General features: G+C 43.0%; 1 protein-coding gene across 1 annotated transcript in view; it reads left to right on the top strand.

Moving 5' to 3' along the window:
- mbd2 (methyl-CpG binding domain protein 2) overlaps positions 1 to 18,424 on the top strand; it is a 41,045-nt gene extending 22,621 nt beyond the window's left edge. The window contains exons 6-7 of the mRNA XM_037692475.1: positions 7,643 to 7,770; positions 18,348 to 18,424. Of these exons, the coding sequence (XP_037548403.1) occupies positions 7,643 to 7,760 (118 nt within the window). The 3' untranslated portion in view covers positions 7,761 to 7,770; positions 18,348 to 18,424. The remainder of the gene's footprint in view (positions 1 to 7,642; positions 7,771 to 18,347) is intronic.
- Positions 18,425 to 19,637: the final 1,213 nt, after the last annotated feature.

The following is a 19,637-nucleotide window of genomic DNA, read 5'->3' as shown; positions in this document are numbered from 1 at the left end:
GGTTCAGTCTCTCCAGCTGCTTCCTCACCTGACTTCTAGAGATGCAGAGGGGGGAGGCAAAGGAGGTATTAGTATCTTCTGATTTGGTTGAAGACCAATATGTAGAAGAAGGGTCTATGACCGAGGTGGTAGATAAAATATTTGAGGTGTGACAGGACAGCCTTGGGTCAACGGAGGGTGGTCCATCTGTTTGGCTGAGGATGCTGAGCTTGTTTCTGAACTGAACCTATTGAAGAACGTGTTCAGTTCATTGGCTCTGTCCAGGCTTCCATCTTTCTGATCCTCCTTCTGCTTGAAGCCTGTGATCCGTTTCATCCCTGCCCATACCTCTCTGATGTTCTTCTGGAGCTTGCTCTCCAGCTTCTTCTTGTACACCTCTTTGCTGTTTCTTATCTTGACTTTTAGTTGCTTCCGAGTAATTGAGCAAGCATGAAGGCAACAGTAGAAAGGAAAAACTCCCTCATGAAGAAGAAACCTTTAGCACACGGGTGTCCAAAGTGTGGCCCGTGGGCCATTTTATGGCCCTTGGGGTGATTTTGTGCGGCCCACAACTGCAGTTTAAGAATGGTATCATGTTAGCCAGCAGGCTTAAGAGGTCGATGCAGACTTTCTGCAAATGAGTTGGTAATCCTTTTTTATATAATGTTTAGGTTTAACAGCAAAACTGATGAAAAACAATCTTCTCAAAATGAGCAATATAAGCAAAATATAAACCTTTGGCTATAATCTTTTTATTTTAATTTCATGGCACAAAGCACCAAAAAACATTCACCGATTTCTACCAGAAAGGAAACTTTTGGATAATGATTCATAAAACTTGGCTAAATATTGCAGTTGATAAAATAAGAGGGAAACTGGACATTTTAAATGAATATAACGTGGTATCATCTACATACAAGTTGATCAACTTTATCAAGCCTTCTATGAATCTGTTGTAGCGACTGACAGCTGGATGATTTTTCAGAACTTCGATCAGCCTTTTGGGCTGTCCATGGTCCTAAAGGCTGGTCGACCCCCTTTTAAAAGGACACTTACTTAAATTATGCTTTTGATGCTGAGAACAGACTAAAATTAACTTTCCAATTACAAGAAAACAACAAACTTAGACCCAACAAATCAAATGATTAATAATTTTTATTAAAATATATAAGCCTCCCTGGGCTGCCACCTTACTGTGGTGGAGGGGTTTGAGTGTCCCAATGATCCTATGAGCTATGCTGTCAGGGGATCCATGCCCCTAGTAGGGTCATTCAAGGCAGACAGGTCCTAGGTGAGGGACCAGGCAAAGTGCAGCCCAAAGACACCGATGATAAGCAAAATAAATGGAACCTATGTTCCCTTGTCCAGACGTGGGTCACTGGGGCCCCACTCTGGAGCCAGGCCTGGATGTGTGGCATGCTGGCGAGCGTCTGGTGGCCGGGCTTTTACCCATGGCACAGCCCGAAGATGAGACGTGGGTCCCCCATCCCCTGGGCTCATTACCTGTGGGAGGGGCCAAAGGGGTCGGGTGCAATGTGGGATTGGTGGTGGCCGAGGGCGGGGACCTTGACGGTCCGATTCTCGGCTACAGAAGCTAGCTATTGGACGTGGAATGTTACCTCTCTGGTGGGGAAGGAGCCTGACCTGTTGTGTGAGGTTGAGAGGTTCTGGATAGGAATAGTCTGACTCACCTCGGCCTTAAAGAACTCCGGGCAAATCTCATCCACCCCTGGGGCCCTGCCACCAAGGAACTTTTTAACCACCTTGGTGACCTCAGCACCAGAGATTGGAGAGCCCAACCCAAAGTCCCCAGGCTCTGCTTCCTCAGTAGAAGACATGCCAGTGGGATTGCACTGGTTCTGGAACCAGTTTCCTTGAGAGGGATTGGACACTCTTCCACTCTGGAGTTGCCCCTGGTGAGAGGCACCGAGCTGGTGTGGGCATACTTGTTGCCCCCATCTTGATGTCTGTACATTGGGGTTCACCACCCCAGTGAATGAGAGGGTAGCCTCCCTCCACCTGTATGTGGGGGGATGGGTTCTGATTGTTGTTTGTGCTTATGCACCAAACAGCAGTTCAGATTACCCACCCTTTTTGGAGTCCTTGGAGGGGGTACTGGAGAGTGCACCTCCTGGAGACTCCCTTGTTCTGCTGGGGAACTTCAACGCTCATGTGGGCAATGACAGTGAGACCTGGAGGGGTGTAGTTGGGAGGAACGGCCCCCCTGATCTGAACCTGAGTGGTGTTCTGTTATTGGACTAATGTGCTCGTCATGAATTGTTCATAACGAACACCATGTTCAAGCATAAGGATGTCCATATGTGCTCTTGGCACCAGGACACCCTAGTCTGCAGTTTAATTATCAAATTTGTTGTCATCTCATCTGATCTGTGGCTGCATGTCTTGGACACTCAGGTGAAGAGAGGGACAGAGCTGTTTGCTGACCACTACCTGGTGGTGATTTGGCTCCGATGGTGAGGGAGGATGCCTGTCAGACTCGGCAGTCCCAACCGTATTGTGAGGGTCTGCTGGGAACATCTGGCAGAGTCCCGTGAGACGAAGCTTTAACTGCCACCTCTGGGAGAGCTTTGAACATGTTCCAGGGGAGGTGGGGGACATTGAGTCAGAGTGGGCCATGTTCCAGGCTTCTATTGTCGAGGCGGCTTATCGGAGCTGTGGCCACAAAGTTGTCGGTGCCTGTCGCGGCAGTACCCCTTGAACCCGGTGGTGGACACCGTTGGTAAGGGATGCTGTCGGGTTGAAGAAGGAGTCCTATCAGGTCTTTTTGGCCTGTGGGACCCCGGAAGTAGCTGATGGGTACCGGCAGTCCAAGCGGCATGCAGCAAAAACTCGGGCATGGGAGACGTTCGGAGAGGCCATGGATAATGACTTTCGTACGGCTTCTAGGTGATTCTGGTCCACCATCCGGCGTCTCAGGGGGAAAAAGCGGTACACCACCAACATGGTTTATAGTAGAGGTGGTGTGCTGCTGACCTTAACTCAGGATGTCATGGGTTGGTGGGCATAATACTTGGAAGACCTCCTCAATCCCACTGGCACGTCTTCCACTGAGGAAGCAGAGCCTGGGGACTTTGGTTCGGGCTCTCCAATTTCTGGTGCTGAGGTCACAGAGGTGGTTAAAAAGTTCCTCGGTGGCAGGGCCCCAGGGGTGGATGAGATTTGCTCGGAGTTCCTTAAGGCTCTGGATGTTGTGGGGTTGTGCTGGCTTACATGACTCTGCAATATTGCGTGGACATCGGGGGCAGTTCCCCTGGATTGGCAGACTGGAGTCGTGGTGCCCCTATTCAAAAAGGGGGACCGTAGTGTGTTCCAATTACAGGGGGATCACGCTCTTAAGCCTCCCTGGTAAGGTCTATTCAGGGGATCTTGAGAGGAGGGTCCATCGGATAGTCGAACCTCAGATTCAAGAGGAGCAGTGTGGTTTCCGTTCTGGTTGTGGAACATTGGACCAGCTCTACACCCACAGTAGGGTCCTGGAGGATGCATGGGAGTTTGCCCAACCAGTCAACATGTGCTTTGTGGACTTGGAGAAGGCATTCGACTGCATCCCTCAGGGAACCCTGTGGGGGTACTCCGGGAGTATGGGGTACCAGGCCCTTTATTACAGGCTATTAGGTCCCTGTATGACCAGTGTCAGAGCTTGGTCCGCATTGCCGGCAGCAAGTCGGGCTCGTTTCTGGTGAGAGTTGGACTCCACCAAGTTTGCCCTTTTTCATCGATTTTGTTCATAACTTTTATGGACAAAATTTCTAGGCACAGACAAGGTGTTTAGGGGATCCATTTTGGTGGCTTTAGGATCGCTTCTCTGTTTTTTGCAGATGATGTGGTCCTATTGACTTCATCAGGTCATGATCTACAACTTTCACTGGAGCGGTTCACAGCCGAGTGTGATGCGGCCGGGATGAGGATCAGTTCCTTCAAATCCGAGGCCATGGTCTTAAATCGGAAAAGGGTAGAGTGCCCTATCCGGGTCGGGGAGGATGTGGTGCCCCAAGTGGAGGAGTTTAAGTATCTTGGGGTCTTGTTCACGAATGATGGAACAGTGGAGCGGGAGATCGATAGGCGGATAGGTGCAGCATTGGCAGTGAAGCGGACGCTTTACCAGTCTGTCGTGGTGAAGAGAGAGCTGAGTCAAAAGGCGAAGCTCTCAGTTTACTGGTCGAACTACGTTCCTACCCTCATCTATGGTCACGAGCTTTGGGTTGTGACAAAAATAATAATATCACGGATACAGGCGACCAAAATGAATTTTCTCCGCAGTGTGTCTGGGCTCTCCCTTAGAGATAGGTTGAGAAGCTCGGTCGTCCGGGAGGGACTCAGAGTAGAGCCACAAGAGGAGGCAGTTAAGGTGGCATCTGGTTAGGATGCCTCCTGGATGCCTCCCTCGTGAGGTTTTCCGGGCACGTCCCACCAGAAGGAGACCCAGGACACGCTAGAGGAACTATGTTTCCCGGCTGGCCTGGGAACGCCTTGGGATTCCCCAGGAGGAGCTGGCCCAAGTGGCTGGGAAAGGGAAGTCTGGGCCTCCCTACTTAGGCTCCTACCCCCATGACCCGACCCCAGTTAAGCAGAGGAAAATGGCTGGATGGATGTATAAGTTTATTGTTTATGAGGCTTTAATGTTTTGGATCTACAACAATTTAAAACTCTTTCTCCACCCAAATGAGTAAACTTTTGTCCTTTCTCCAAAATATTGCTCATGTTGAGAGTTAAATTCATATTTTTGTGGCCCATGTGTCCTTTCTTTCTGCGTTTTGGCCCACACCTGAAAATGTTTGGACACCACTTCTTTAGCAGAAGCAGGCTCAGGACATCTGCTTTGACCGGCTGGGTTTGAGAGGAACAGGACGGAGGAACAGGAACACAATAAATTTCCCTATAACAATACACGGAGAGCACCTTCATCTTTTCAAATACTTTTTCTTTAAAATCAGCTTCAGCTCCTGACTCCATTTTGCTTCTTTTATGCTACGTTTAGCATTTTGCTTTATAGAGAACTACAAACCGGATTCCAAAAAAGTTAGGACACTAAACAAATTGTGAATAAAAACTGAATGCAATGATGTGGAGGTGCCAACATCTAATATTTTATTCAGAATAGAACACAAATCACACATCAAAAGTTTAAACTGAGAGAATGTATCATTTTAAGGGAAAAATCAGTTGTTTCCAAATTTCATGGCGTCAGCAAATCCAAAAGAAGTTGGGACAAGTCCATTTTTCCCACTGTGTGGCATCCCCCCTTCTTCTTACAACACTCAACAGACGTCTGGGGATAGAGTAGACCAGTTTCTGAAGTTTAGAAATAGGAATGCTCTCCCATTCATGTCTAATACAGGCCTCTATCTGTTCAATCGTCTTGGGCCTTTGTCGCACCTTCCTCTTTATGATGCGCCAAATGTTCTCTATAGGTGAAAGATCTGGACTGCAGGCTGGCCATTTCAGTACCCGGATCCTTCTCCTACATAGCCATGATGTTGTGATTGCTGCAGAATGTGGTCTGGCATTATCGTGTTGAAAAATGCAGGGTCTTCCCTGAAAGAGATGATGTCTAGATGGGAGCATATGTTGTTCTAGAACCTGAACATAGTTCTCTGCATTAATGGTGCCTTTCCAGACATGCAAGCTGCCCATGCCACAAGCGCTCATGCAACCCCATACCATCAGTGATGCAGGCTTCTGAACGGAGCATTGATAACAGCTTGGGCTGTCCTTGTCCTCTCTGGTCCGGATGACATGGCATCCCAGTGTTCCATAACGAACTTCAAATCGTGACTCATCTGACCACAGAACAGTCTTACATTTTACCACACTCCATTTTAAATGACCCTTGGCCCAGTGCAAACGTCTGAGCTTGTGGAGCTTGCTTAGAAATGGCTTCCTCTTTGCACTGTAGAGTTTCAGCTGGCAACGGCGGATGGCTCGGTGGATTGTGTTCACTGACAATGCTTTCTGGAAGTATTCCTGAGCCCATTCTGTTATTTCCTTGACAGTGGCATTCCTGTTTGAGGTGCAGTGACGTTTAAGGGCCCGGAGATCACGAGCATCCAGTAGAGTTTTACAGCCTTGACCCTTACGCACAGTAATTGTTCCAGATTCTCTGAATCTTTTGATGATGTTATGCACGGTTGATGATGATAACTTAAAAGTCTTTGCTATTTTACTTTGGGTAACACCATTCTGTATTGCTGCACTATCTTTCTGCGCAACAATGGTGGAATTGGTGATCCTCTTACCATCTTGGCTTCTGAGAGACACTGACACTCTGAGAAGCTCTTTTTATACCCAATCATGTTCTCAATTGACCTAATTAGTGTTAATTGGTCTTCCAGCTGTTCGTTATATGCTCAATTTTGTTTTTCCAGCCACTTATTGCTACTTGTCCCAACTTTTTGGGGGATTTGTTGACACTGTGAAATTTTGAATCAACATATTTTTCCTTTAAAATGTTACATTTACTCAGATTAAACTTTTGATCTGTCATCTATGTTATATTACGAATAAAATATTGACATTTGCCATCTCCACATCATTGCATTCGGTTTTTATTCACAATTTGTTTAGTGTCCCATCTTTTTTGGAATCCGGTTTGTAGTAGAGTGCTCTATGAATGGGTAAATGAGGCACAGATTGTAGTGTAAAGCGCTTTGAGTATCTTGAAATAAGATAGAAAGGCGCTATATAAGTACAGTCCATTTACCATTTTACCATTTAGCTACTATTCTGCTTTTTTTTTTTATAAGATTTTAGCTACTTGTAGCTTTTCTTACTATTTTACAAATTCTAGCTTTTAGCTGCTGCTTTACAACTTTTAGCTATCATTTACGTACAGTTAGCCTTCAGCTTGCCTTTTGCTAGTTATAACTACCACTTAGCTATTTTAGCTGCTATTTTGTTACCTTTAGCTACCATTCATCTACAGGTAACTTTTATCTCACTTTTTACTACCCTCTGCTAGCCTTTTGGTACTTTTTGTTTCTGCTAACTTCTTTATGCTGTTAACTGGCCTTTTGCGACTTTTAGCTAAATGTTTTCTACTTTTAAATACTTTTATCTTTTAGCTACTATATTGCTACTTTTAGTCTGCTTTGCTACTTTTAGCTACTATTCTACTATTAGCCTTTAGCATGCCTTTTGTTACTTTTAGGTTTTAGCTACAATTTTGCTACTTTTGGCTACCATTTTGCTACTTGTAGCTGATATTTTACTACTTTTAGCTGTCCCTTTGCTTTATTTAGCTAGCCTTTTGCTATTTGTTGTTTTGGATAACTTTTTGGTGCTTTTAGCTAACCGTTTTTACTTTTAGTTACTTTTGGCTTCTACTCTCCTTTTAACAACCATTCTTCTTCTCTTACCTTTTAGTTAGCTTTTTTAGTGTTTTTAGCTTCTAATTTTCTACTAGTTATCTTTTAGCCACAATTACCCTTTTGCTAGTCTTTTGCAACACTTTCAGTATTTATTGATGTGACTATAATCTTAGATTATCAGAAATAAATTTTGAAGATCTTTGCTTTCATCAGACCTGAACCCACCAATGAGTTTTTGCACAAATAAAAGGAAACTCCAAGATATTTGTATTTTCGAGGGTCAGCGAATGTAACACGAAGCATCTCTAACCCTGCGGTGCGTTTGTGTGCCGCAGAGAGCAGGAGAGGAAGGTGTACCAGGCCCGCAAGAGCCTGGAGGATGCGCTGATGGCCGACGGGCTGGCACGGGCCTCCGAGAGCGCCCGAAGACTGCTGGAAGGGAAGACGGCCTGAAGACGGACAGGTGAGGCATCCACGAGCCCAGTCCAGGTTATGGTCCTGGTCAGGGGTGGACTGGCCATCAGGAGTGCCAGGACATTTCCCGGTGGCTTGGTCCTGTTCAGTGCCCGCTGAGGGACTGGACTAAATGCTCGTTTCGGGTCGCGCTTGATTATTTTGAATAAACAAGCCGCTTTTGCGCCGGGCTCACTCAGGTCTCACTGAGGCTGACTGAGCAGAGCAGAGACACACAGATTGCACGCCTGCCCCTACGTTTCTCCGGTTTGGGTCTTAAAGAATGTAGGATGGAGTGAGAGAGACAAAGAAAAAGGTGGAGCAGGTAGAAAGGATGAAAAAGAGAAAAGCACTGGCGCTGATGCAGCAAAGTGCAATAAATTAACGTTTGTTTGTAATGGAGCAGGTAAAACAGAAACATCCTGATTCATGCTCAATAGTTCATGTAGAAAAATCCAACAAAGTTAAATCAGATCCTCTGGATGGTTTCTGGAAGTAGAAACTGTCCAGAGGACCTGACTTAACTTTGTTGGATAAGACAAAAACACTTGTGTAGTGAAAAGTGAATACTCTGCAGCCTGTCAGCACAGCTAGCTTAATGAGGTTAGTTAAGTAGGCCAAAACTTAATAGAACAATGTTTTTAGTTTTTACAAAGGATATTGCACATTTTAGAATTTGGTTAACGCATAGGATCTGAAAAAAAAAAAAGTTTAATTCTGAAATGTCCAGGAATTCAGATTTTGTGTACCCTTCATAAAGTCCCACTAATAAATTATCTGAATATTAAAATCCTTGTATTATATTATTTTATTTAACCTTTATTTTACCAGGTAAAGTCCTGTTGAGATTAAGAACATATTTGTTGTTACATGTAAATAGTCAATTAGTGAAAATGAATAGATGGGAAATTATGACATGTAATTCAGACACATGTTATCTTGAGCGTTTAGTCAAAGTCAAAAGTCAAAGTTTCTTTGTCAATCGCACCACATGTGGTACATGTGGCACAACAAAATTGTGTACACAGGGTCCCAGTTACATCCAACAAAAGTATAAATTGTAAAGAAAAACAGTAATAAGATCTAAGATATCCTGATGCATGCTCAATAATCCAGGAAGAAAAATCTAAAAAAGTTCAATCTGGTCCTCTGGACATTAAAAAAAACCAAAAAAACAAAACAAAGCAAAAAAAATTCTAGATACGTTTCGTCTTTCATCCGAAAGACTTCCTCAGTCTGAGGACTGAGACTGAGGAAGTCTTTCGGATGAAAGACGAAACGTATCTAGATTTTTTTGCTTTGTTTTGTTTTTTGTTTTTTTGAATGTCCAGAGGACCAGATTGAACTTTTTTAGAAGATCTAAGAGATGAACTAAGAAATACGCTAAACTAAGAATACACTAAGCACTAATAGTACAAAAACAATACACTGAGCAACAGCAGCACAAACATGAGTCTGTGTGAGCATATGAGTGCAAATGAACACAGCAACATAAAACATATCAGCAGCATGAGATCAGCAGCATGAATAGTCATGTATAGTTTAGAGGTTGAAATACAGTTTATTCCATTTGAAAAACTAAACTGAGTTTGGAAAAATGTAAAAGATGATAGAGGCCAGCAACCAACATAGAAGTTATAAACAGCAAGTATTACATGTTAGTCTGTACGAAGGTAACTGTAGGTAACAAAGTCCATGCTCAATAATCCAAGTATGCAATCCCAACAATTTTTAGTCAGGTAATCTGGACAGTTTCTTTTTTTTTCTGTGCTGAAACGTTTCACCTTGCATCTAGAAGGCTTCGTCAGTAAAGGATACACACAGCACAAAACTAATTCTTCCCCCAACAGCTTACTCCAAGGTGGAACAAACCAGTTATGTTGATGCATAGATGGTCTCTTTGGCATGCCCCCTCCTCCGGTGTCGGCCCTCTTCCTCGTCGACACTCATGTCAAACTAGTTCAAAACCAACAAAGTCCATGCTCAATAATCCAGGTATACAATCCAACAATTTTCAGTCAGGTCACCTGGACAATTTCTTTTTTTTTCTGTGCTGAAATGTTTCACCTTGCATCCAGAAGGTTTCATCTGTCAAGGATACACACAACACAAAACTAATTCTTCCCCCAACAGCTTACTCCAAGGTGGAACAAAACAGTTATGTTGATGCTAAGATGGTCTCTTTGGCACGCCCCATCCTCTGGTGCCGGCCCTCTTCCTCGTAGACAGTCATGTCAAACTGGTTCAAAGCCAACAAAGTCTATGCTCAATAATCCAGGTATACAATCCAACAGTTTTCAGTCAGGTCATCTGGACAGTTTTTTTTGTGCTGAAACATTTCACCTTGCATCCAGAAGGCTTCATCAGTCAAGGATACACACAACACAAAACTGATTTTTTCCCCAACAACCTTTTCCTAAGTGAAACAAACCAGTTATGTTGATGCTAAGATGGTCTCTTTGGCACGCCCCATCCTCCTGTGCCAGCTCTCTTTTCGTCGACAGTCAAGTCAAACTGACTCAAAACTATCAAAGTCCATTCTCAATAATCCAGGTATACAATCCAACAATTTTCAGTCAGATCAACTAGAGAATTTCTTTTTTGTGTGTGCGCTGAAACATTTCTCATTCCATCCAGAAGGCTTCATCAATCAAGGATATACACAACACAAAACTGATTCTTCCCCCAACAGCTTACTCCAAAGTGGAACAAACCAGTTATGTTGATGCATAGATGGTCTCTTTGGCATGCCCCCTCCTCCGGTGCCAGCCATCTTCCTCAAAAACTCTCATGTCATACTGGTTCAAAACCAACAAAGTCCATGCTCAATAATCCATGTATAAAATCCAACAATTTTCAGGCAGGTCATCTGGACAGTTTCTTTTTTTCTGTGCTGAAACATTTCACCTTGCATCCAGAAGGCTTCATCAGTCAAAATCAGTCATACACACAAGACTAAATTAATTCTTCCACTAACAGCATACTCAAAAGTGAAACAAACCAGTTATGTTGATGCTAAGATAGTATCTTTGGCACGCCCCATCCTCCTGTGCCGGCCCTCTTCCTCGTCGACAGTCCAGTCAAACTGACTCAAAACCATCAAATTCCATGCTCAATAATCCAGGTATACAATCCAACAATTATTACTAGAGAATTTCTTTTTTTTGTGTGTGCTGAAACGTTTCACCGTCCATCCAGAAGGCTTCATCAGTCAAGGATATACACAACACAAAACTGATTCTTCCCCTAACATCTTACTCAAAAGTGAAACAAACCAGTTATGTTGATGCTAAGATGGTCTCTTTGGCACGCCCCATCCTCCGGTGCTGGCCCTCTTCCTCGTCGACACTCATGTCAAACTGGTTCAAAACCAACAAAGTCCATGCTCAAAAATCCAGGTATACAATCCAACAATTTTCAGTCAGGTCATCTGGACAGTTTTTTTTTTGTTTGTTTGTTTGTTTGTGCTGAAACATTTCACCTTGCATCCAGAAAGCTTCATCTGTCATGGATACACACAACACAAAACTGATTCTTCCCCAAACAGCTTACTCCAAAGTGGAACAAACCAGTTATGTTGATGCAAAGATGGTCTTTTTGGCACACCCCTCTTCTGGTACCGGCCCTCTTCCTCAAAAACACTCATGTCAAACTGGTTCAAAGCCAACAAATTCCATGCTCTATAGTCCAGTTAGACAATCCAACAATTTTCAGTCAGGTCATCTGGACTGTTTCTTTTTTTTCTGTGCTGAAACGTTTCACTTTGCATCCAGAAGGCTTCATCAGTCAAGGATACACACAACACAAAACTGATTCTTCCCCCAACAGCCTTTTCCCAAGTGGAACGAACCATTTATGTTGACTCTAAGATGGTTTCTTTGGCACGCCCCCTCCTCCGGTGCCAGCCTTTTTTCTCATCGACAGTCACGTCAAACTGGTTCAAAACCAACAACGTTCATGCTTAATATTCCAGGTATACAATCCAACAATTTTTAGTCAGGTCATCCTGACAGGTTTTTTTTTTTTTTTTGTGTGTGCTGAAACATTTCCTCTTCTATACAGAAGGCTTCATCAGTCAAGGATGCACACAACGCAAAGCTGATTTTTTTCACCAACAGCTTACTCTAATGTGGAACAAACCAGTTATGTTGATGGTAAGATGGTCTGTTTTGCATGCCCCCTCCTCCAGTTCCGGCCCTCTTCCTCGTCGACAGTCATGTCAAACTGGTTCAAAACCAACAAAGTCCATGCTCAATAATCCAGGTATACAATCCAACACTTTTCACTCGGGTCATCTGGATATTTTTTTTTTTGGTGCTGAAATGTTTCACCTTGCATCCGGAAGGCTTCATCAGACAAGGATACACACAACACAAAACTGATTCTTCCCCCAACAGCTTACTCCAAAGCGGAACAAACCAGTTATGTTGATGCTAAGATGGTCTTTTTAGCACGCCCCCTCCTCCGGTGCTGGCCCTCTTCCTTGTCGACAGTCATGTCAAACTGGTTCAAAACCAACAAAGTCCATGCTCAATAATCCAGGTATACAATCCAACAATTTTCAGTCAGGTCATCAGGACAGTTTCTTTTTTTTTTTTTGAGGTTCAGACATCTGGTCAGGATGTATCCCTGATGCCTCCTGAGGGAGGTGTTCTGTACATGTCCAACTGAGAGGAGACCCCAGGGAAGACCCATGACACTTTGGAGAGTCTATGTCTCTCAGCTGGTTAGGGAACACCTTGGAGTCCTCCCAGAAAAGCTGGAAGAAGTGGCTTAGTAGAGAGAGAGCGATCTTGACCTCACTGGTCTGAGGCTGCACCGAGACTTGAGTCCAGACCCAGAGGATGGATGGATGGACAGTTTAAAATGGATCATCTACCAGTTTTGAGAATCACAATAAGCTTTATTATCATTGTACTGAGGTACAGCAAGAATATGTATTAATATATAATGTCACATTTTAATATTCCAGGTGTTTGCAGGTGTTTCCAGGCAGTTTCTGTTTTCTAACTGACTTTAAAAGTTACTTACTTTTAAAAGGGAGTTTTTCCTTTCCACTGTTGCCTCTGTGCTTGCTTAGGATGGGAGACTGCAACGAAGCCAAGATTCAACTTGCCTGCTGGATTCCTTAGATAGAGAACTTTACTAATTGGCTTTTATGTGAATGTTCCTGTAAAGTGCCCTGAGACAACTTTGTTGTGATTTGGCGCTATATAAATAAACTGAATTTAATTTAATTTAATAAAATGATCATTTAAATTAAAACGTTTTAAACAGAGTTTTCACCGAAAATCAAGAATCATTTCAGATTGTTCCTCTGAACATGCAGATGCTTTATCTGATCCAGACCAGTGTGTTTGTGTGATTATTAGCTTTCTATCTTCCAGAGGAGCTGATTCAGACTCCCGCAGCATTTTTCAGCTGCAGCTAATTAAACAGTTGAAACAGAATTATCTGCTTCACTCATTCAGAGACGGCCGTGTGTGTGTGTCTGTCTGTGTGTGTATGTGCGTTTGTGTGTATGTGTGTGTGTGTGTCTGTCTGTCTGTGTGTGTATGTGCGTTTGTGTGTCTGTGTATGTGTGTCTGTGTATGTGTGTGTGTGTGTGTGTGTCGGCTGTACCGCCTCAATTCCAGCAGCAGATTATCAGGATTTGTAATTATCAAGGAGTAATTAAGACTCAGCCGAGGATTATGGGACTGAAACATGAAAATGCTGAAACAATGAAACTCTGCAACACAAAGAGTTCATCAGGAAGCTTGTCTGTTGGACCGGACCGGTGTTTTTTTTTTTTTTTTGTGCAACACCGATGAATCTGAAGTGGTTTAAAACTGAAAGTGTCGACTTCATTTTCTCTAGTGTATGAGTCAAAACAGGAACTTCAAGGTTCTTTATTCACATCACAAGTGGTACATGAGGTGGAACGAAATTGTGTACCCAAGCTCCCAGTTAAACCCCAAAATACCAAAAATGTAAAGTATAAAAAGAAACAATATATAAGGATCTAAGATATACGCTAAACCCTAATAATGTTAAATAATACGGTATATTCATCATCATTTACTTTATTTCAGACACAATGTAAGATCCATATAGAAAATATAAAACATAAAAAACAGCAAAAACACTGAATTAAAAAGTTTTTCTATAAAGGCTCAAAAGCCAATGAGTCCATAAAGTAGAAAAGTATTGCACAGAGCTTAGTCCAGGGTTGGTCAGTGTAGCGATGATACGGTTGTCAGATTCAGACAACCTACACATGCATCTATACATGAGGTTAAGCAGCACCGCAGGGCAGGTAGGCACACCTGCGTCTACAAACATTTTGCTTGCACTGCTCCATCAAGGTACCCTCAGCAGCATCCGCCATATTATATGCCACATTTAGTCTTTAAATACTGCTCCTTTTATAACGTCTCCACAGGTGAGCAGTATACATAGGAGTACAGTAGGCCTTAAACAGTTGGATCTTAACTGATTTTGAGCACAGTCCAAACCTAGGTATCAGCGTGTTAGCTTGTCCATAGAGCATACGACATTGTCTGTAAATGTCTCTATGATCTGACAGGTCTGCAGTCACATAGTGCCCCAAGTATTTACATTCATTACTGATTTTCAGCCTGTTGCCTGACAGAACGAAATCAGGGAACATCAACTCGGAGTTCTCTCTGCTCCGCACAATCATGATGCTGCTTTTCCTAGAATTATATTTTATATCAAAGTCTTTTCCATAATCGGAGCACACCTGCAGCAGCTCTTGCAGGCCAGCAGTATAAGGACAAAAAAAAAATCACTAAATCATCAGCATACATTAAATGGTTGATGATCCTGTTACCATCCCTACAGCCTGTTCCACACTCATTTAAGAGCTTTGACAGATCGTCCATGTACACATTAAACAAAAAGGGAGACGGGATGCTACCCTGTCTCACACCATTTGAAACTCCGAAGGGGTCTGATGCAGAGTTTCCCCATTTTACATACGTGTGCCGATTAGCATACCAAAAGACAAGAATCCTCACCAAACATTTGGGGACACCTCTGTTATTCAACTTGTGAAACAACTTTTCATGGTTTACATAATCAAAGGCCTTTGAGGCATCAATAAAACACATACAAATGGAGGTGTTGTGTCTGTTGTATAGATCTAAAATTTATTTTAAAGCAAAAATGCACAAGTCTGTTCCATGTTTACGTTTAAAACCAACCTGATTATCAGAGGTCAGCAAAAATCTTTCCAGTTTGTTCAAAACAGCCCTCTCCAGTACCTTAGACAAGGTGCTGGCCAGAGCTATAGGCCTATAATTATCCTTACTGTTAATTTTACCAGCTTTATCCTTCACAATAGGAACTAAAATGACTGACAATAATTTGTCAGGTAACACTCCATGAATAAGAAAGCCTGTAAAACATATAGCAAGCAGAGGGTACAGTTTCCTGCTTGCATATTTTAGATGTTCAGCAGATATCCTATCTGACCCACATGCCTTGTTATTATCCAGCTTCATTACAATCTCAAATACTTCTTGTGGGGACACAACCACATTTTCATTACTATCAATATTTCCAACAATAAATGCATTACTTTTAACAGCATTAAAAATATCATGATAATGTTTCTGCCATAGTTCAGGAATCTGCTTTGCTCCGCTCACACCATCAATATGTGTTGGTAAAGACATTTTTTCATCATTCATTCTTTTAATTTCTTTCCAGAAATCTGTAGGGCAGTTAAGTTGTAGTTTTCTTGCCAGTGACTCAGCCCTGAGAGAATTCTCATGTCTTTTAATGAACTGTAGGGCATATTTAAAGTTTGAATTAGCTTCCTTCATATTAACAAACAGAGGACCACGTCTGAGTCTACCCGATTCAAGCCAGGCTTTGAATGCCCTTCTTGCCTCAGTATGAAACTTCTCAACATACTCCTTCCAGCCTAATTTAGCTTTATACTTCTTAATCTTAGACAGATGTCGAGCTGAGATAAGGAGAGAATCCACAATTTTATCATACAGTGAGCACAGTTCAATTCTATGTTGCAGATTCTGACAGTTGATATCAGTGCACGTTACAGCAGATTTAGGCAGCTCAATGTTACTCAACCTGTTCTCGCTCTAGGTAAGATATGTACGACTGTCCCTTTCTGTTAAAGTGGACCAACTAATTTTTACTTCATGCATATCACAGTTTACAGATGTAAGAGATGGCACATTGTCCATATTTATAGAGAAGGACAAGGGCACATGGTCATATGTGGATAACTCATAATTAATTCTCATGGATTTGATGGTGTTATGAGCATCACTATGGTCTAACCAGGAGGTGGTATGCCATGCCTCACTAATGTAAGTGTAGCTGCCCTTGGCAGAAGTAATTCACTGGAGAGAGACTGCTATCTGAGCAGAAATGCTGTAAATGGTTTGCAAACATAGACCTTTGGTCTGAGAGATTAGCATTCAAACCACCCACAATGAAAATGCTGCTTACTGCATATTCCTGTATGTATGCCATAATATAGGCCAGTCTGTTTAAATACTCAAATTCATTCTCGGAGCACTCATAAGGAGTATACATGTTCAGTATGGTGATTGTTTTATCCCCACCACAGAACTCGAGTCCTATTGCCCAGTCAACATTCAGCCTGACCACTTTAATTTTCTGGTCAAGCTTCTTATGCCAAAGCACTGCAACACCACCAGGGATTCTACCACGGAGTATCCTATCACAACAGTCAGTGGTGGATTCCCCTGCTCCATAGAAGTCTTTATGAACAATTTAACCTTTCCAAGTCCTGTCTAGACAGAAAAGTCTCCTGCACACACAGTATATCACAGGTTTCTAAAAGTTTGTTAACAACAAGGCAGCGAGATTTATCTGCTTTGTCATGCCCAACACGCAATCCCCGTACATTATATGAACTGATATTGAGGTTCATGTTGTCTATGATCTGCCACGAGCGCTTGTCTCGCTGGAAGCCTCGAAAGCTGTGCACACAGCAGGTGCAGAGCTGCATTCAGCCTCCCCTTCCATCACTTTGGGTACGCTAACACTCGCCCTCGGTTTGCAAGCCTCATAATACTGGCGCACATAAGTTCCCGCTGGCCAGAGCTGTGCGTCGTACAGTTCAGCTACTTCATCACACTGCCATCACATGAAATGACCCAAATCTGTTATGTGTCAACACTATTTTCTTGCAGGTCACAGATTTTCCCAGTTTTTCAAAGAGATAGGCGTGCAGGGTATCCGCGTCTAGCTCTGGAGAAAACCTCGTAGCAAAAACACTCACCAGTTTGGTTTTAATCACTAGGATGTTTCCTTCTGCTCCGGTGCCAATTATTCCCACTTTCCTCCGCAGCGCCTTTTTCGGGCAAACTTGCAGAGCAGCTTGTGTTGCTGTGTTGGCCCGCTTGTGTTTACCTCTCTTTAACACAGTGCTCCACGCTGGAGACTGTGGTGTGGCGTTCACGACCTCACTCGGTCCTGGGACGCAATATTCAGAGTTTCCCAGTAGTACAGGAGCAGATGCCGTCACTTCTTGTGTCTCCCTCAGAATCACCCGTACAGGGGCGTTGGCTCGTCCAGCATCTTCTTGGCCAGGTGCTGTGCTCACTTGTAGTTTTTCCAAAGCTGTCACTCGGACCTCGATAGCTGCTGCAGACGTCCTCACGTTCTCATTCTCACATCTCTGATTATCCAGAGTTTCTCTCAGGTTAGTTATATCCCAGCTTAGCTGTTGAACTCTGCTGAGTAGCGCAGATGCGTCCATATGTTCAAATCCAACAGGAGGTAATTCATCCAGGTTGTGTGATACAAATCTGGGAATATTAATGCCACACTCATTAAGCACTTTAAGGCCATCTTTGATATTATTGACTTCCTTTTGAGGCCCCTTGTGCTTTACACAGCGTGTTGAAGTTGGACACATTTCAAACAATATCCGCTTGGACTCTTCGATCCATTCAGAGGAGAAATTGTTTGACACCGGCAAAACAATTTCATCAGTTGCCAGAGTTTTCATTTTAACAACAATAAAGTTCAAAAGCTCATCCTCAATTATTATTTTACCATCTGTTGTTTTGTACACACAGATGTTAAACAGCAGCCCAAACTTGAGTTTCCACATGAGATACAGAGCCATTTAAAATCTCCTAATCAGGAACTGACGATGGAAACTGAATCCCTGATGCAGTGGTTCCCAAGTCCTGGGTCGGGGTACCTGTTTGGGGGATAAGTGAATGAAAAACAATGTCATATAAAGTTTTTGACCTAACTGGTCATATTTGGAGTTGCTGGACCTTTTTGGGTCAGAGGCTGAAAAGTTTGTGAACCACAGATTATTGGACACATCAGATCGACTCTTACTTCTCCTGAAGCCCACAACAGGTTCAGACAATGAAATCAAGAGGATTTTAAAAGAGATTTTGCTTCTTTTTCAAGGACTTTTGTATTTCAAACTTTAAAAAATGCCAATTTTCAAACGTGAGTCTTTCTCCCAGACCTCCTAAGGGTCATTAGGGTCCATTTGATCTTGGTCCACAACATGGGTTGTTGATGACTCCTGCTATAATAACTGTTTCCCTCTGTCTTCAGAGCTCATCTGTCCACCAGCCTCAGGGTTCCCACCAGACTACAGACCAAAACCAGACCACCCACAGACCCAAACACCATCTACACGGATCCTCAACCGGCTTCCCGTTTAGGAAACCGTTTCTACATCAGACGTTCGTCAGTAATCATTTCAGAGCAACTTAAACAGCAATAAGAGCAACAACCAAACTCACAACAGCATCAGCAACAACCGGAGCTGACGGACCGTTAACAACCAGAGTACACACACACACCAGTCACAACCGGAGCCACACCGGTAACAACCAGAGATGTTTCACCAAAAACAACTGGAGCAGATGCTGCAGGAACACTGAGCTACAGCAGCAACAGGAGCTCAAAGTAACTAAACTTTAAAACTTGTCTAACTGAACAACAAGCATTTTTTTTTACCCAGACATCACGTTTCTGTCTTTGCTATAGAATAAAAACCAGAGAGCGGCAGCTCGGGTGAAGCTCCAGACAGCTCACCTTCTAAGCGCTCTTTGACGATCTCAGGGAGTCGTCCGTTTTACGTCTTCGTGGGTTTGATTTAATGAGAATTTACATAAATATTATATAGAATAGTAGCTTATTTAAAGTAAATTTTATACTTTCAGAGAACATTTATGTACAATTCTTGGACTGGAGTAAATAAAAGATTATATACACAATCAGTCGTTGGTGTGTTTTATCTCTGGGGTTTAGAATAAACTTTAAATATTTATGTTAAAAATGTATTTTTATTTTGTTTCACAGAGAACGTACAAAATGATCAATGAAATTTGGACAGATTTTATCATTTTACGTCCAGAGCTAGGCGGTACGTTGGAACAGCTGGTAGAGCTGCTGCCTCTCAGCAAGCAGGTCGTCGGTTCAAATCCTGGCTGAGAAGCCTTTCTGGGTGGAGTTTGCATGTCCTCTTCGTGTTGCGTGGTTTTCCTCCAGGTACTCTGGTCTCCTCACACAGACCAAAAACGTATGTTGGGCTGATTGGTAACTAAATTGTCCCTATGTGTGAGTGAGAATGAATGGTTGTTTGTCTCATTTGTCTCTGTGCCCCTGTGATAGACTGGAGACCTGTCCAGGGTGCATCCTGCCTCTCGCACTGCTGGATATGGCACCAATGACCCCCACGACCTGAAAAGGATAAAGCATGTAAAAAGATAATGGAAGGATGGATTGTTGGACGTCCAGAGCATGAATCCTCAGTTTGAATCTGCAAAAAGGAGCTCGTCCAGTGATTTCACCTTAAAAATTAAAGCTGCAAGCAACATTGAAGGCCCTCGCAGCAAA

This window comes from Nematolebias whitei, chromosome 18, assembly GCF_014905685.2.
Source record: "Nematolebias whitei isolate Nwh7 chromosome 18, NemWhi1, whole genome shotgun sequence".
In the NCBI taxonomy this organism is placed as follows: Eukaryota; Metazoa; Chordata; class Actinopteri; order Cyprinodontiformes; family Rivulidae; genus Nematolebias; species Nematolebias whitei.
The sequence above is the reverse complement of the archived record's forward strand: the minus strand, read 5'-3'. Positions and strand labels throughout refer to the sequence as shown.